We start from the raw sequence: 17,788 nt of genomic DNA, 5'->3' as shown, positions 1-17,788 counted from the left end.
ATGCTAAACGCCGACTACCCGGCGGGTGTTTCGGGGAGGGGGGTAGGGGGGTGGGGGGAGATTGAAAGGGTGGGAGCGGTACAAATTGGCATTGACACTTGGCATCTCTTTATCACTTCAGACTTGTCATTGTATTGTGAAACACATTTCTGTTGTGACTATGTAGCGAGCTATTCCGAAGTTTCGTGCTAAAAAAAATCAGTTAAAAATACGTGGGGGAAAAGCCAGACCTCGCAGTGCGATATTGTAAATTCTCGGTGTTGACTGTATTTAATAACGTTTATGACTGTTAACTCCTTACTTATCAGAAAAAAAGCTAATATTATATGCTATGAGTAACTGTCGGTTACTTCTGTCGGCCTGCTGCGTCTCGGCTGGCTAACGTTCGGGGGGACAAAACCGTTTTTCGGGGAAAAAAAAAAATTCAGATGGACTTTAACGTGCACTGCGTCTATATGCACTTTGATTTATCAGGGAAACTTTATTAATGTTTTGTAAATGTTTAATATATGACACTTCTGTGTGCCATGCCAGTTTTTACATCATCATCGAAAATCCTGTATTTTATTTAACCAATGACCAACAATTTATTTATTTATTTATTTATCTATCGACTGATTGATTTATTTATTTACCTATTTATTTATTTATTTACGTGCTCTGATTTACCAATGGATTGTCTGGTCTCCAAGTAATGAAGTGTTTTACCAAAGTTACTGTGAACTTGTACCTTTCGATACAGTCGATTTATTTTTCTTAAGAGAACAACTCTAATATATCTATATATTTAAGGGGGCGGGGCGGGAAGTGCATCTCATTGTTTCAGTTTCTGTCATGAACAACTGCAAAAGTAGGAATAAAAATGTGTTATAAAAACAGAAGAAGGCTGGGCTGTCTCTGTGCTCTGGACTGACGCAGCGGTCAGTGATTATAATTCTACCTTCTCTCCTATTCACTATACGGACAGTACAGGTAGAAGTATTGGGACACGCCTCTTAATCACTGAATTCCGGTGTTTGATTCAGTCTTTCAGTCATTGCTACAGGTGTATAAAATTAAGCCTCTAGTCCTGCAGTCTGCCTTCCTTACACACATCAGTGAAAGAACTGGAGGTTCTGAAGAGCTCACTGAACTCCAGCGTGGTTCTGTATGTAATAGGAGACACCGCTGCACCAACAACTACAACAACAAGTCAGCTGGTGAAATTTAGACCTTCCCTCCTAGATCTTCCTCCATCAGCTGTGAGTGGTGTTATTATTGAACAGTAGAAGAGTTTAGGAGGAACAGCTCACAGAGAGCAGCTCAGTGTCCACTGAGTGTCTGTCAGACCACGTAAAGTTACAGAGTGGGGTCAGGGCCGAGTGCTGAGCTCAGAGCAGAGTGCAGAAAAGCCTCCAACTGACTCAGAGCTCCAGACCTGCTGCTGCTGTTAGAGCTCGGAGCAAAGAATGACCAGCTCTATATTAATAAAGCCTATGGGTTTAGAATGGAGTGTCATATTAAAGCTCCTGTATGTGTATGTAAGTGTAGGTGTCCCAATACTTTTGTCCATATAGTCTATCTCTGCTTCACTGCTGACGTCTATGTCTGTATTATTTCTGTTTACTTCTGCATGGGCTCCTGAGTTTACTTCTGCATGGGCTCCTGAGTTCTATACATGCATCACTTTTCTTGCACTTTAAAATGATGCTGACTTGCACACGACACTGTGTTCCCCTCCCTGCAGTCTGCCATTAACCCTTAGAAGTCAGGAAGCATTACTGTCACTATATATATATATATATATATATATATATATATATATATATATATATATAACAGACTCAATACTTAAGAACATAATCAATATTAATTATTAACTTCAATTTAATTTGACAAATAAACCTTCAATCCGATGGGCTGAAGCGAAGTGCTAAATGCATTTTAAGCGCAGCGTCGGCTAGTAGGCTGAATAGTAAATATGCTAGCTAGCTATAATTAGCAATAGCTAATTATTAATTATAGTTAATGATCACATTCCTTACTAAAACTATTATGCTAGCTAGCATACTTGCTATACAAACTGCAGCCTAGGGCTGGGAATCAATTCCTAAGGTAGTCAATTCTCTGAATTTAGATATTTAGGAATTGAAAGTTGCATCTAAGCTCTAAACACAGAGATGTTCAGAGAGATTGAAAATGTAAACATTTAAATATTTTTGCAGTGTATGAATTTGTTAAACATATTAAAATAATGTGTATTTGGCATAAATTAAATTGACAAATCAATGTATTTTCATTCAAAACTATTAAAATACGTCTCGGTTTAAAAAACAACATACTGTATATACTACAGGATCTAACTACATCTGTACTGTGTTGCTGTACCTATGAAACTTGTTATTGAGATATGCTTCATATCTGTGTTGAATATTATAAATATTTGACCAAAGAATAGCCCCTCCAGTTTGTACAGAAGTCCCTATAGTTACTGAGTAATAAACCCTAGTGTATAATGGTCAGTTAATATGGGCATCCAGTCTGGGAGGCTTGCTCTTCCACAACACACACATCAGTAGATGTGTTTGACTTACAACAGAGTGGAAGTGAAATGTAAACTTTGTACCAAAAAACCTCTACCCAGCCAAATCCAGTACATTTTAGCTAGCCTCTGAAAGCGGCCCAGACTACCTTGATAAGGTCAAATAGGCCATATATATATATGAACTGACATATTCTGTCTGTGTGAATCAATAAAGATGGGTGTACAGTAATTATTGAAGATAATGGTGTATAATTTACTTGATATTATAGTCTATCTATTGTTTACTATTTCTGAAACCAGCACAATGATTTCCGATCAACTAAATCTGAGCCGACTCCAATATTTCTTTAGCTTACTGACTGCTTAACTACATGCAAAGCAGTGCAGACTGACCGAGCTGATCCTAAGTTATAACTGTGGAGAATTAAGCCAGTAACCAATGGTGGTTCCAGTGAGTTTAAGGGGTTAAACAGCACACTTTGGTTGTCATGAAAAAAAGTGCAGCTTCTAAGGGTTAATAATTATTATAGTTATTTCAGTGCATGCTAATGTAGCCCAGTCTGAGCACTCTATTCTGTTGTGTTTCAGGGCAGCGATGTAATGTTGACCGGTCAGTGTTCTGCAAGATGGAGGTGCTGTACCAGTACTGTTCGCTGCCTAGCTTCCAGCGCATATGCTGCAAGTCCTGCAGTGCCATCAACAACACGAAGACTGATGCCCCCACAAGGTCTCCATATACTACTCCAAGGGTGACCAGCAGGGAGAGCTCCAGCTCCAGCCCTGGTTCCACCCATAAGAAAACTACAACGCCACCCAGGACCACTGCTGCGGTCACTTCTCCACATACCACCACAGGACACGATACCTGGTCAAATACGTCCTTCACGACATCAGCAGGGGATGATGCTGACACTGCATCTCCCACCCATGGACAAACCACAACTCCCAGCCTTGCTGGGACCACAACGACAGGCGCATCTTCTGCAACGATGACCATCCTGACCGTCCAGACCACGAGTGCCAATGTCAGCTTTGTCGTTACTGATGGTGGGACAGAGAACAGCTCTTTTAGTGCTCATGAAATCACCAACAGGGTCACAACCACAGAAGACTCCAGCACCACAGCCATGCCTGAGGAACCTACGGTCAGCAGCGGTGCACCTCCTGAGTTGCAGACCATGTCGGCCAGCGGAGATGAAGAAAGGGAGATAACCACTTCAGGCTGGCTTAGTGCTGAAACATCTGCCGATTCTAGTAGCGTACCGCTGATTGTGACGACACTGTTGCCGACTACAGAAGAAATGAAGACAACTGAAAAAGCAGTTACTATAGCAACAACATCCTTCATAACAACGGCCTTGACAACAGCGCCCATGACAACCGCATCCTTGACAATGCCAACTACGACATCTGCGTCCCTCAGGACAACAGCACCCGTGACAACCGCAACCCTGACAGTGCCAACTACGACATCTGCGTCCCTCAGAACAAAAGTACCCATGACAACCGCATCCCTGACAGTGCCAACTACGGCATTTGCGTCCCTCAGGACAACAGTACCCGTGACAACCGCATCCCTGACAATGCCAACTACGACATCTGCGTCCCTCGGGACAACAGTGCCCATGACAACTGCATCCCTGACAATGCCAGCTACGACATTTGCATCCCTCAAGACAACAGTGCCCGTGACAACCGCATCCCTGACATTGCCAACTACGACATATGCATTTCTCAGGACAACAGCGCCCGTGACAACCGCATCCCTTATGATGACCACAACCATGACAACAAAAGAGAAGGCGACAACTAAGAAGAAGACAACAACAAAGAAAACAACAGTGAAGACAACAGTGACAAAGAAGACAACGACCAAACCACCAAAGAAGACAACGACCAAACCACCGAAGAAGACAACAACCAAACCACCGAAGAAGACAACGACCAAAGCACCGAAGAAAACAACCAAACCACCGAAGAAGACAACGACCAAACCACCAGAGACGACTACAACCAAAGCACCGAAGAAGACAACAACCAAACCACCGAAGAAGACAACGACCAAACCACCAGAGACGACTACAACCAAAGCACCGAAGAAGACAACAACCAAACCACCGAAGAAGACAACGACCAAACCACCAGAGACGACTACAACCAAAGCACCGAAGAAGACAACGACCAAACCACCAGAGACGACTACAACCAAACCACCGAAAAAGGCAACATCTAAACCACAGAAGACAACAACCAAACCACCGAAAAAGACGATGACCAAACCACCGAAGAAAACAACAACCAAACCACAGAAGAAGACAACGACCAAACCACAGAAGAAGACAACGACCAAACCACCGAAGAAGACCACAATCAAACCACCGAAAAAGACCACACCCAAACCACCGAAGAAGACAACGACCAAACCACCGAAGAAGACAACAACCAAACCACCGAAGAAAACAACAACAACAACAACAACAGCAACACCCCCCACCCAACCACCCAACAAAGAAGAGGAAAACAACGCTATTGAGGTTCCATTTCGAAACCCCGGGTTGGACACCGAGTTCCCTGAGAGTAACGTGATTCCCAGGAGAGGTCGCATCTTCCTGCGCGAACGGACACGCAACAAGCGCATCCAGGAGCTGCTCGAGGAGAAGCGGATCTTTTTACGGAGATTGAAAAGAGCTAAGGGCGTCTGAGCCCAACCTGGTTTCTCTTATAGAGAGATAATGTCAGTGCAACGTTTGAAGTCCATACTCAGTCTTGGTGCTTGGATTAAGTACTGGAAGATGGCCAAACTCGTACACCGCGGTACCTACCGAAGTGCTTCCCTACATTCACTTCCATAGCAAACTGAACTCTGTGGAGCAAAACCACTAGCAGATGTTTGCACAGTTGCTCTGAACGCACAGAGCTCCTCAAAAAAGGGAATTCTGCTTCATTGTGATTTTTGTAGAAACCCGGAAATAATGTGAGGATTCCCAACAGACCAAATACTGGACACCTTTAGAAGGCACATATTTACTCTAAGCTAAAGCAGATCAGGAGTGGCATATCCATTAACATTGAAACTAAACATCGACCAGTGAATTGTTCTTTCATTTCATATTGAGAATCCCGAAACAAACGACTAATGAAATTATTTTGTTATTCGTTTATGAGTCTGATATCAAAAAACAAATTTTATGCTCAGACCAAAAATAGGAAATGAAAAAACAAACAAACCACAGGCCGAACTGGACTCTCATATTTAATTGGTGACCCGGAAGTTATTGTCTTTTTTCTTTATTTGGTGTCGACACTCAGGGTCTTGCACCTCACAGCGCCTGGCACTGCCCGATTCGCCTTCCCTGCCTGATTTGTGCCGAGCATGTGCACACAATGTAAATTGGCACTGTGGGGCGCAGATCAGGTAGTGACAGTGCCCTCGCCTGCTAGCTCGTCCAAAATCCTTATAAGCAGGCTGTTCACTTGACAGCCATCTTTGCAACACAGTTGGGCAGTTATTTCTAGTCACATAAGACCAGGCCTCCATTTAAATGAGGAGAGACCGAAAGTAAAGGTCTGGAAAGTAAAGGTCAGTTTTTTTACAAAATAAATTAAATACAAAATAACTTTAAATATGACTGATGGTTTACAGTAAACCACAAAAGCTGGAAGACTCTGAATGCCATCTTCCTTCACAGCAGAGTTTAGTTCTTCTGAACAAGATGAAACTCTATGAAACTATGAAACTCTAAGACTGATAATCAAAGTTAGCAAAATACTTTGCAAATACTACGATATATATATATTGTAGTATTTGCAAAGTATTTTGCTAACTTTTATATATATATATAATCATAGTATATTGCCACTGTCCAGTGAAAACCATGTGTGTTCAAAATGATGATTTTACAGGAGAAGCCAAAAATGCTCTTAACTTTGAATGGAAGTCAAAGTAAAATAAGAGCTTATTCCAGGTCAGAGCATTAGAGCATTTCTATTGGTCAGTGTACACAAGCAGCTAATGGGTTCAAACCATGGAGAAAACTAAAAACTGACAAAAATGGAGATACAGTACAGTGGAGGACAGCAGTAATATTCATATATACTGTATTATGTATGAATGTACTCAAAAAGTAGATGAACATCAGGGTCACACAAAGCAAACTAAGTTAATCAATTAAAAGTTTGATCGTTGGTCCGTTTTGTTTTTTCATAGTTTTCCATATTTGGTTCTATATTATTTTCGATAAAATGATTTGAGCATAAAATTGAAAGTATGAAAAACACCTCGTTTTTATAACGAAATAATGCTGACTTTCCGATTTGGGATTCTCAACTGAATATGAAGAGGAAGAATGATACACTGATTAACCTCGAGATACGGTGGATGGAGACACTATGCAGCCCTTAGTCATTATGCACCATTATACATGTTCATGGTCTGAAAAACCCCAGTGGTTCTTCTACCGCCCCAGTGGATAAATCAGCATTCCGTATTCCGGGTCTCTGAGATTAAACTGATATTAGTATTGAAATTTGGATTTAATGTTCTTGATGTGCACAAAAACGATAGACATATACACACGATATCAACATGTACAGGGTATTACAGAGCTATTACGATTTCAGTGGTGCTACAGGGATATTATGCTAATCCCATGTTCGACGATGTTCCACGTTTCACTCTAGGCCACACTTCAGGGCAGATTCAAGCACTTTTTAATTTACACCAAACAGCCTTATCATTAGTACCCCCTGCCTAATATTGACTAGGTCCCACAACAGATCTGACTATTTGAGGCATGGACTCCACCAGACCTCTGTAGACGTCCTGTGCACCTGGCACCAAGACACCAAAACTTTAGCAGTAGGTCCTTTAAGTCCAGTAAGTTGTGAGGTGGGTGGAGCCTCCATGGATCCCATCAGCTAGCCTTTGTCACTGCATACTAGGGACAACCCACACCCACAGGACCTGCCTGATGTTTTGGAGATGAGCCAGTTGTCAAAGTGGCTCAGATTCACTTGCTGCCTAATATATCTACTGCTGGATAGATGCCACTATAGATGAAGAACATCAATGTTTTCCCTTGGCTGATCTGTCTACATCAAAAATGAAAAAAGAGATTTGGCAAAACTTTCTAGAGATGCAGCAAGACTGGGAATTCTGGCCAGATGCTGATATATAGGCATTTTTAAAAATGTAGAAACTGGGAAAAATGCAGAGAAATTAAAATATCTAAAATAATCGACATTTTATATCAAATTCTAAAACAGATTTTAATTTATTCTAAAAAATACTTAATAAAATGGATAAATAAAATGTTGAGACATATTAAGATCCTTAAGCACACAAGTCCAGCATCACCTAAACATTCTGAAGTCTTCCAGTCTTCTGGAGTTTAATAACGACATCCTCAAATATCCGTTTGTCCAATGCCAGTCTTTTTAAAGCCGTTATAACAATGATATCATACCAGCATTATTGTTCAATCCCTAGTCATCATTTTCCCCTACAGCTCCCGTCTTCCTCTCTGCTGCATGTGTGTATTTATTACAAAAGGAAAAATAATACTAGCTGTCATTGATTGGTGGTTTGATCAAATCAGGGATGCCCCGTTGTTGTTGTTTATTGTTATTATTATTATTATTATTATTTTCTGTCTTTTTCTAAAACAAAAAGCTCTTGGCTGATCTTTCCTGCTTGCTGTTGAGCACCTCGTGTTAAAATGTTAAGAAAGCTGATCAGGTAGTTGTATATTTTTATATTCGTCTTGTCAGGACGGAAACAATATCCCTATAATTGAGACCTGTAACTGTTTGTTTGTTTGTTTGTTTGTATATACTATTTGTGAGAAGCAAAACAATAAAGCCCTATCAGAGCAGAATAAATAAATAAATCAATTTTATCTTGTGCAAAAAAACATGCTTTATGGCTAATGGTTGGCCTAATTTTGGCTCAGATTGCAGGTCTGTATGTACGGACTGTAGGCCTGCATCTTCGCTGTCACGCAAACAGAAATCTTGTACCTCCATTTTTTCAGGATTCTGTGAATCGGACAGCTGTTCTTTACATTGTGTGAAAATTTCATGATGAATGGACCAATAGAAATGCTCCAAAATGACTTCAGCTTTCAGTGTTTTTTTTTTTATTCTTATGTAAAGCTGACTTTTTGGAGATACAAGGTTTTTGCATTACGGCAGCGATTTGCCGTTTGTACTTTATACTGAAGCATGACCGCTGGACAGGGCCAGCTACGTGATTTCCTCAGTTCAACCAGGTGCAAAGTGGAGCTCATCAAAGTCTTCATGTGGGATAGTCCCAGTTCTGACGATGCTCATGAGGACTCCTACACCTGTAGCTCCAGCACTGCTGAGTGGGTAAGAGACTTCAGAAATCCAGCAGATGGAGACATTTAGCGGCTGTTGTGACCGAAGACGTTTTCCACCACACTGCTTTCTGCTCTGTACACAAATTCTCATTTTTAAGCCTAAACACAGAGCTAGAACCACCTTGTCAGCTTCCAAATACTCAGACGTCAGACAGTCAGAGTATTTGAACTGAATCAGATAGCATAATGACCTGCTCTATCCTAAAGAGTCATCAGTTGAGGCACACATATTCACACAGATTTTTTTTATTTAATATGATTTCCACAAAAAATCAGATCTTGTCTAATCAGATTGTGGCTAGTTTTTTAATTGTAGTCGAAGATCAGATACACACTGTGTGTCAGTGGGCTCTAATACGTTTTCACAGACGTTGGATCCAATCCTAATCCAATAAATTACCGCATTGAGAATCTATTCACTGTCAAATTCATGCAGATCAGACTGTTGTATTTAATGTGATTTCGCTATGTGATCAGACCCTATTCAAATTGGAGCTACTTTTTCAATTGTGGTCTAAGATCAGATAAACACCCTGTGTGTCAGTAGGCTCCGATACTTTTTCATAGGCGTTAGATCCAATCCTAATCCACGCAGTCTAATCCAACCAATTACTGCCTTCAGATGACCTGGATCTGTTGGGATTATTTGGGATGGAGTTGAAACCTGCAGAAAGACAGCTCTCTACGAGGAGGGTCTCCATCATTTTGTGGCCATGGTCAATGAGGTGAGATCGGATTTTGGAAGATTTCAGGCTGTCCGATCCTGGTGGCTGCTACCGATGACCAAAAAATGTACATATGCGGGTCGATGCATATCAAATCATACCTCAAAATAATCACACATACGAATGTGAATCAATCAGGCGAGAAAATCAGATCTGAGAATCAGACCTCAAAATAATCTGGTGTTGAGCATTTTGAATTGAGACTGTAATGTAATGTGAACATAAAGAGGGTCCCGAAAGCATCCGATACTCCTTAAAATGAAGGTGCTTTGAGTGGTTATTTGAGCGAAGCCAAAGGAGAACCACATCTGGCTCCATAAACAGCCACACTTTTAGTAGAGGTGTCGTCATCGTGGGCGGAGGCCCTGCCGGCCTATCGGCGGCCATTCGACTGAAGCAGCTGGCCAATCAGCGTGAACTAGATGTTCTGAGAGAAACTGGGCCAGGGACCTTCCTCCCGATAGCCTCTAGATGGCACTGTTTCAGAGGGCTTAGTCGGGTAGACGTAGACCTGTCAAAGGGGGTTTCATGCTGGATTTCTGAGCAGTCACAGTTCAGGCCCGGTTGCAAAAGGAAATAATCTGCTGCTCACTTCACCCTCTCCATAGCACTTAGGCGGTGCACGATGCAAAAATACATGATCTTCTATTTCTGAATGTAAGTGTAACGCTCTCGGCGGGATGTCTTTCTAGATAAACAGGAAACACTGTAGATGTGAGCTCCCCGGACAAAAACAATTAGTCTCAGGTATCATGCATTCCTGTGGGGTGAGGATTACACCAGTCTCTTCAGATCCTCTTGAGGTCCTGTCCATTTTAATCCAATGTGTGCACAGCTGGAGTTCACTGGAATATTCACCTGCTGACTCCATCATGTCTGACCAACTGGTCCCACGCAGATTTGGGTCTAAGCAGCCTACAGCTGTTGTAGAATGAAGGAGTGAACATGGAAACTAACTTGGAAAACTAGGGAGTTTCAGTCTGCATCACAGCATCACTGAGAAAAACAGGACATTTACATTTACATTTAAGGCATTTAGCAGACGCTCTTCTCCAGAGCGACTTACAAAAGTGCTTTGCTATTTACCCAAGAAGAACCTCAGCTAGTTAGAATAGACTAATAGTTCAAAGATCCTCTAATCTTAGACTCTACTAAACACAAGACAATAAGGTGACCATAGTACTCTATTCGCTATTCGTCCAAGTATTCTCGGAAGAGGAGGGTCTTCAGTCTGGGTTTGAAGACAGCGAGCGCTGGACTCTGCTGTTCGGACACCAAGGGGAAGTTCGTTCCACCACTTCGGTGCCGGGACGGAAAAAAGCCTGGACGCTCGTCTTCCACGGACGCCACTGTATCCTCTTAAACTGAATGAGTACAGTCTCCTCTAGTATCTAGTATCATTCAAGCTGGTTGGAAAAGCCTCCCAGACTCCTCGTGAGCAAATAGTACGAGTGTATACACCTGTATCAAAGCAAATGAGGCTATTTTTAATGATCTGGAATGAAATGTTTGCTTATTTCATATCAGAAATGTTAGTTCAACCCTCAAAGTAAATTCAACCCTTTCTGTAAGCAGAATGCAGTGGTTGTCAATTGCCCACTTCAACTGCATGGGCTCTTCAAAATTCGGTCTGAAGTGTTTGCGGTCTCTCTGTATTCTACGGGTGTCTGTATTAGCGAATGAATAAATCTGTTCATTAAGATCTCATTTAGAGTCTGTCGACTAGATGGTTTAGTTAAAGGAGGAGCCCATTTCCTGCCCAGGTAAAGACATTTCTCTCCGTCTGCCTGGGCGAAGTGAAATGAACGGGTTGAGCTTGGCCTGCTTTACGTGTCAGGGAACGAGTTCCAGTAGAGTTGGGAAGATAAATCTTTTAAACAGATTACATGGGAACCCCCACACTGAAGCACTTTAGAGGGGGCTGAGTAAATACTTGACTGGATTACAGATCTGGCTAAAACAAACACAATTAATCTGTAAGGATGACATTTAAGAACACTCTGTGCAAATAGGAGTGTGAATAATCGCTGTGTGAACTTTTAGAAGATAGAACTATTCCCATAAAAGGCTGGAAGCTACAGAACGATGGCAGATAGGAGCGTTTTATGGCTGTGGAAATATCTGGTTGATTTTTTCAAGAATTTCCATAAGAAAAAAAAGAAGTAATGTAAGTACTTGCTGAGGTAAACATTGATACAATGTAATATGATGGAAGAATAAATATCATTAGCAGAACAAATGACATGGTGATTAGGACTAATCACAGCTAGGGAGGGCTCCGAACAAACAAGGTGGTGATTAGATCCAGTCGCAATTAGAGGGAGCGCTCCAAATAAACCAGGTGGTAATTAGGACCAGTCAGGAGGTGCCAGAACAGTGATTGACAGTGATTACAACCAACCACAGTAGGAGGGAAATCTCAGAACAAACAAGATGGTGATTAGGACCAATCACACGAGAGTTATTAAAACAATGGTATATAGAACCATTTGCAATCAGGGGGAGCTCTTAGAACAACTGACGTGGTGATTAGGACCAATCGCAATCAGGAGGAGGTCTTAGAACAAATGAGGTAGTGATTGGGACGGGTTACTATCAGTAGGATGTCTCTGAATAATTACCATGGTCATTAGGATCAGTCTCAAACAGCAGGAGGTCTTAGAATCAAACAAGGTTATAAATAGGACCAATCATGGTTGGGGGGGAGGTGTCAGAACACTTGATTACCACCAACCACAGTAGGAGAGAGATCTCAGAACAAACAAGATGGTGATTAGGACCAATCACACGAGAGTTATTAAAACAATGGTATATAGAATCGATCCCAATCAAGGGGAGGTCTCAGAACAAATGAGGTAGTGATTAGTACCGAACACCATCAGTAGGAGAATAGAATAATTAACATGGTGATTGGGGTCAGTCACAAACAGTGGGAGGTCTTGGACCAAACAAGGTGGTAATTAGGACCAATCATGGTCAGGGGGAGGTGTCAGAACGCTTGGCACAATGATAGAACTGATCACAATCAGGGAGAGATCTCAGAACAAATGAGGTAGTGATCAGGACCAATCACAATCAGTAGGAGGTCTCAGAACAAAAGAGGTAGTGATTAGGACCAATCACAATCAGCGGGAGGTCTCAGAAAAAATAAGGTAGTGATCAGCACCAATCACAATCAGGGGGAGGTCTCAGAACAAATGAGGTAGTGATGAGGACCAATCACAATCAGGGGGAGGTCTCAGAACAAATAAGGTAGTGATCAGGACCAATCACAATCAGGGGGAGGTCTCAGAACAAATTAGGTAGTGATGAGGACCAATCACAATCAGGGGGAGGTCTCAGAACAAATAAGGTAGTGATCAGGACCAATCACAATCAGGGGGAGGTCTCAGAACAAATAAGGTAGTGATGAGGACCAATCACAATCAGGGGGAAGTCTCAGAACAAATGAGGTAGTGATGAGGACCAATCACAATCAGGGGGAGGTCTCAGAACAAATGAGGTAGTGATTAGGACCGAACACCATTAGTAGGAGGTCTCTGAATAATTAACATGGTGACTGGGGTCAATCACAAACAGTGGGAGGTCTTGGACCAAACAAGGTGGTAAATAGGACCAGTCATAGTCAGGGGGAGGTGTCAGAACAGTGACTGACAGTGATTACAATCAACCAGCAGCTCACTTGATTTACCTTAAAGAAGGACTGCTTCAGGGACTGGTCCATTTCCTTGTCATCTCGAGACTTGACTGTGTGCTATCAGGCCCTGGGAGCTGATTCAGAACACAGCACTTTCAGTTTTGCATCTTTAGTCTTCTTAAGTTCAACCATGTCTCTCCTGCATTCCCTTCCCTGGCTTCCTGCAGCCGTCCGGATCAGATTTAAAACCCTGAAGCCGGCCTACAAAGCCCAACAAAAGCCCTTATCTCGGTCCTTTCAGGCTTCAAAAACTGCTTGGCTTGACCCGTCATCCTTCAAAAGACAAGCATGGAAGACAAGCGTCAAGACTCTGTTTTGGAGCTCAGGTGGGGGAGCGCACTTCCCCTGGGTGTCCAAAGAGCCGAGTAGGTGAGCCTGTGTCTTCAGACGCAGACTGAAGGATCGTCTCTTTCAAGACCTCTTAGTTAAACGCTAAATGGTTCGTTATTGCACGAATGTTGCTGCTGTTGTTTGCATGTGGGCATCAGATTATCCTCATCTTCGATCTCGGTATCAACGCTGACTCTCAGAGCTTAAGGGAAACTTCGGACAGTATCCTATCCACACCACCTAGGGATGTACCATATTTTCTGAGTGCAGAACAAAGCACTTTTGGCTCTGAGTCTCTCTGAATAAGTCAATGTGATGCAAATGAGGCACCCCACAAAGACAGGTCTACAATCCGCCGTGTGTGTTGGTTGGGAAAATTGCAGCGAATATCCACACCTTCCTTCAGGCCTGCTTTTTTTTTTGCTCAATCTGTGAGCACAAAGCATGAAATTGGAAGCGAGACTTAGCCGTGTCCTTTAGCTGTGCCCTTTGAATGACCGCAGCAGATAGAGCGAGAGGTTAATGTTAAAATCTGATAACAACAATATTGTTATGGACTCCGAGGTGGTTTCCGAGGTGCCAGAGCTTTAGAGGAAAGCATATTCCCATAGATCCTTTGCTTTATTCCTTTATCACAGATTACCAACAAAGTGGAACCATCTTATAAGACACATCTCCTCTTTTTGTTCCTGCAAATGCAGAATTTATCAGTCTTAGCAGGGAGGGAGTAGATGCTGCCATTCCTCTGCATCCGCTTAAGACGGAGCGCATTTAGGCCGCATGATGAAACGCTCAAATCAGATTAGTTTTCTTCTTTAAATTGGATTTGACGGTTTAAATTTGCTATCAGCATGTGGTCATTTTCTAAAATGCCTGCGTTGGCGTAGGAATGCATACTGGAGCTAAATATATCTGGTTAGATGTGACTGAAGGTTGTTTGTGTGTCAAGGAAATGATCTTATTAGTACCGAGCATTTGGAGGAGAAAAACTCTCGGGTACGGTTTGCTTGAGATCCAGGACTGCTCCTAAACAAGGAAGAGGGGAATGCTATGACAGGCCCAGGCCCTGAGGAAGGCCAACAGACGAGCGTTTTGCTCTGGAAGTACAACGGTGGTAAATATCGGCTTGTTCAACTGTGAAGACCAATCGATGCTTGGATTGGAACCGTTCCTACTGGTTAGAATTTCTGTCCAGCACCACCAGTGCCAGGCAGAGACGCTGACAAGTGGCTTAGTACGAGTCTAAGTCAGGTCTGGAGTCTCTGGGGTTGCCAGAGTGCCAAAGTTAAGTCAAGGGAAGCCTGCTTATTAGCCGCTAGCCCTTTCCTTCCCACTTTTAGGTGATGTACTTATTGCGGATGGCAGCTTCACAGGCAAAATCGCCCAGCTAGCATGTCCATTCGGGCCTGTATGAGTAGCCCAAGTGTTCTCAGGTTCCACATTGGCCCCACATATGGATGCCCACCAGGGTCAGTGATGGGACCTGGAGGGATTACACATGGGCCCCGACTGGGTTGTACACTGCATGCAGGGCCTAGATGGGATTCATGTGAGATTAAGGTAGGCTATAATGATGGGACCCATTTGTGAAGCCCAAATGCCTGAATTTAGAGCCCATGCCCATCTGGAACCCAACTGGAACCTGAAATGTTGGCTGGACTGACTAAAGAAAAGCCTCAAGTCTAAAAGAGTCCAAATAAAGCTGTAAGTCACTTAAGCATTAGTCTGAGTCAAATAGCGAGTCAGTCAGCATGCGACTCAAATCGAGTGTGACTCGAATCCTCCTCTCTGGTGCCAGACGCTGCAGTTAGTCTCAATTTGATCCTGAGCTCCTGAAGAGCTACTTTCTGGCAGACTGGGGTTGGTTCCAACCTACTGCCTTGAGAAGTCATTGAGGCCTTGGCTGAAACCTTCAGGAAGGTACCTCACCAGGAAGAGGGTTGAAGACCACTGTAGCAAAGCAGTAGAAGCATCATCTTCAAGTAGATGTTATCGGTAGGAGAATGGCACACTGTCGCAGTCTTTATTGTTTATTTGATCTGAGCTAAAGAGTGGTGGTTGGGGGGGGAGGTCCTCAATAAAATTGTTCTAGGGCCTAGACGTGTATTTGTGCAGACCCGTCGATAGCCATCACTGTGTTTTTGTCTGTATCTTTTCTTTTTCACAGTCTTTTTGACCTCTGCGTTAGTAATTTGGAGTTAAGTTTGGAATGACTTTGAGGTCTTGAACAGCTCATTCAGCTTCTGTTCCTTTGAAGAGTGAAATTGGTGCTTTGTGAAGGGGTAAAACTGCAGGACAGATAGTTCAGGGCACTTTAAACACTCCATTGTTGAAGTTATGAGAACAGAGGTAGATTCTGTACCTTGGAGACTTGAATTAATTGTGTTTGATTTGCGTAACGGGGTGTGACACCTGTTACCGTTCTTTTACTACCAGGCCTAGATTCAGGGAGGAGGTGCTCAGACTAATAAAATAACTGACCCCCATTGAACAGGGCCTCTAAAGCTAATAGGCTACATTTAATTAAGAAAAGTCTTTTAAATTCATAAAACAAAATGAATGTTAAAGATGTGAGGCATGTGTGTGTGAATATGACGATCCAGCTGCTTCGTCGGTGCCAGTGTGTTCTCTCAGTTTAGCCCTTTTGGTTCAGAACAGGGTTTTAGGGTTGGTCTAAGGCTTAAAGATCAAGCTAACCCAAGAGGGCAAAAAGAAAGAAGGAGATGAACTGGATTGGCACAGTTCATACTGGTTAAAATTTCTGTCCCCCACATATGGATGCCCACCAGGGTCAGTGATGGGACCTGGAGGGATTACACATGGGCCCCATCTGGGTTGTACACTGCATTCAGAGCCTAGGTGGGATCCATGTGAGATTAAGGTAGGCTGTAATGATGGGACCCATTTGGGAAGCTCAAATGCCCAAATTCAGAGCCCATGCCCATCTGGAACCCACATGGAACCCATGTTGGCTGGACTGACTGAAGTCTAGAGTCCAAATAAAGCTATATTTAAAAATAATATAAAAACAATATATAATATAAAGCTAATAGGCTATATTTAATTAAGAAAAGTCTTTTAAATTCATAAAAAAATTATGTTAAAGATGTGAGGCATGTGTGTATGAATATGACGATCCAGCTGCTTTGTCAGTGCCAGTGTGTTCTCTCAATTTAGCCTCATTGGTGCAGAACAGGGTTTTAGGGTTGGTCTAAGGGTTAAAGATCAAGCTAATCCAAGAGGGCAAAAAGTAAGACGGAGATTCCATGAACTGGATTGGCACAGTTCATACTGGTTAAAATTTCTGTCCAGCACCAGCAGTGCCAGGCAGAGAAGTTAACAATGGCTAGCCAAGTCTGAGTCTATGAGGTTGCCAGAGGTTGCCATTTGCATATTTGTGACATCATCATCATCAGATTTGCCGATTCTTCTATGGGAAGTAACTAAAGTAACTAAGGCTTGTTTAACTGGTCACTAGTTTTGTGGCTATTATTTTTTTTATAATTTGGGGAAAAGTCTGAAAGGGTCTGAAAAGTGCTTCGTTCTGAGGTAAAAAAAACAAACAGGGTGGTAAATAGGCTCGCAAAACTGACATATGAGAATTTTGCCCCTCAAACAAGTCACAAATGTAGTGTTTTACATCCAATAACAGCTTAAATACTAATAATAATTAGATTCTTTGACACCTTTAACATATTTAATGTTACAGTGCTAAAGTGTACTGTAGCTAGATTTTAGCTCCAATTTGTTTTTCTTAAATTTTTTTTAATTTTCATTCGTCAACAAGTCCTATGATTCATTATCCACCACTGGGTAATAAGAGAGATTATTGCACATGGCCTGCATACCAAGTCCTGTTAGCCGTACAACTAAAATACACAGAAATCATAAATGCTTGTTTTTCCCTCAGCATGCTTTGAAAGTCTGGTCTGTTTAAAATGTTCATAATATGCACAAATACGTTCCACAGGACCACCCAGAGGAAAGAAATATTCTAATGAAGACATCCTCTTAATCTCTCGTACTACTTCTAGACACTGTCAATCCTGTTTCAGGCCAGAAACTGAGAAGGAACCCTTGGATTGGTCTCACAGGTGGCTTAACTGCTTCGGTCAGATTTATCTCACTTCAG

General features: G+C 42.3%; 1 protein-coding gene across 1 annotated transcript in view; it reads left to right on the top strand.

The window, feature by feature from the left end:
• LOC140540759 (A disintegrin and metalloproteinase with thrombospondin motifs 2) overlaps window positions 1-5,226 on the top strand; it is a 197,000-nt gene extending 191,774 nt beyond the window's left edge. The window contains 1 exon segment of the mRNA XM_072663186.1: window positions 3,113-5,226. Within this exon segment, the coding sequence (XP_072519287.1) occupies window positions 3,113-5,226 (2,114 nt within the window).
• Window positions 5,227-17,788: the final 12,562 nt, after the last annotated feature.

This window comes from Salminus brasiliensis, chromosome 19, assembly GCF_030463535.1.
Source record: "Salminus brasiliensis chromosome 19, fSalBra1.hap2, whole genome shotgun sequence".
Lineage (NCBI taxonomy): Eukaryota > Metazoa > Chordata > Actinopteri > Characiformes > Bryconidae > Salminus > Salminus brasiliensis.
The sequence above is the reverse complement of the archived record's forward strand: the minus strand, read 5'-3'. Positions and strand labels throughout refer to the sequence as shown.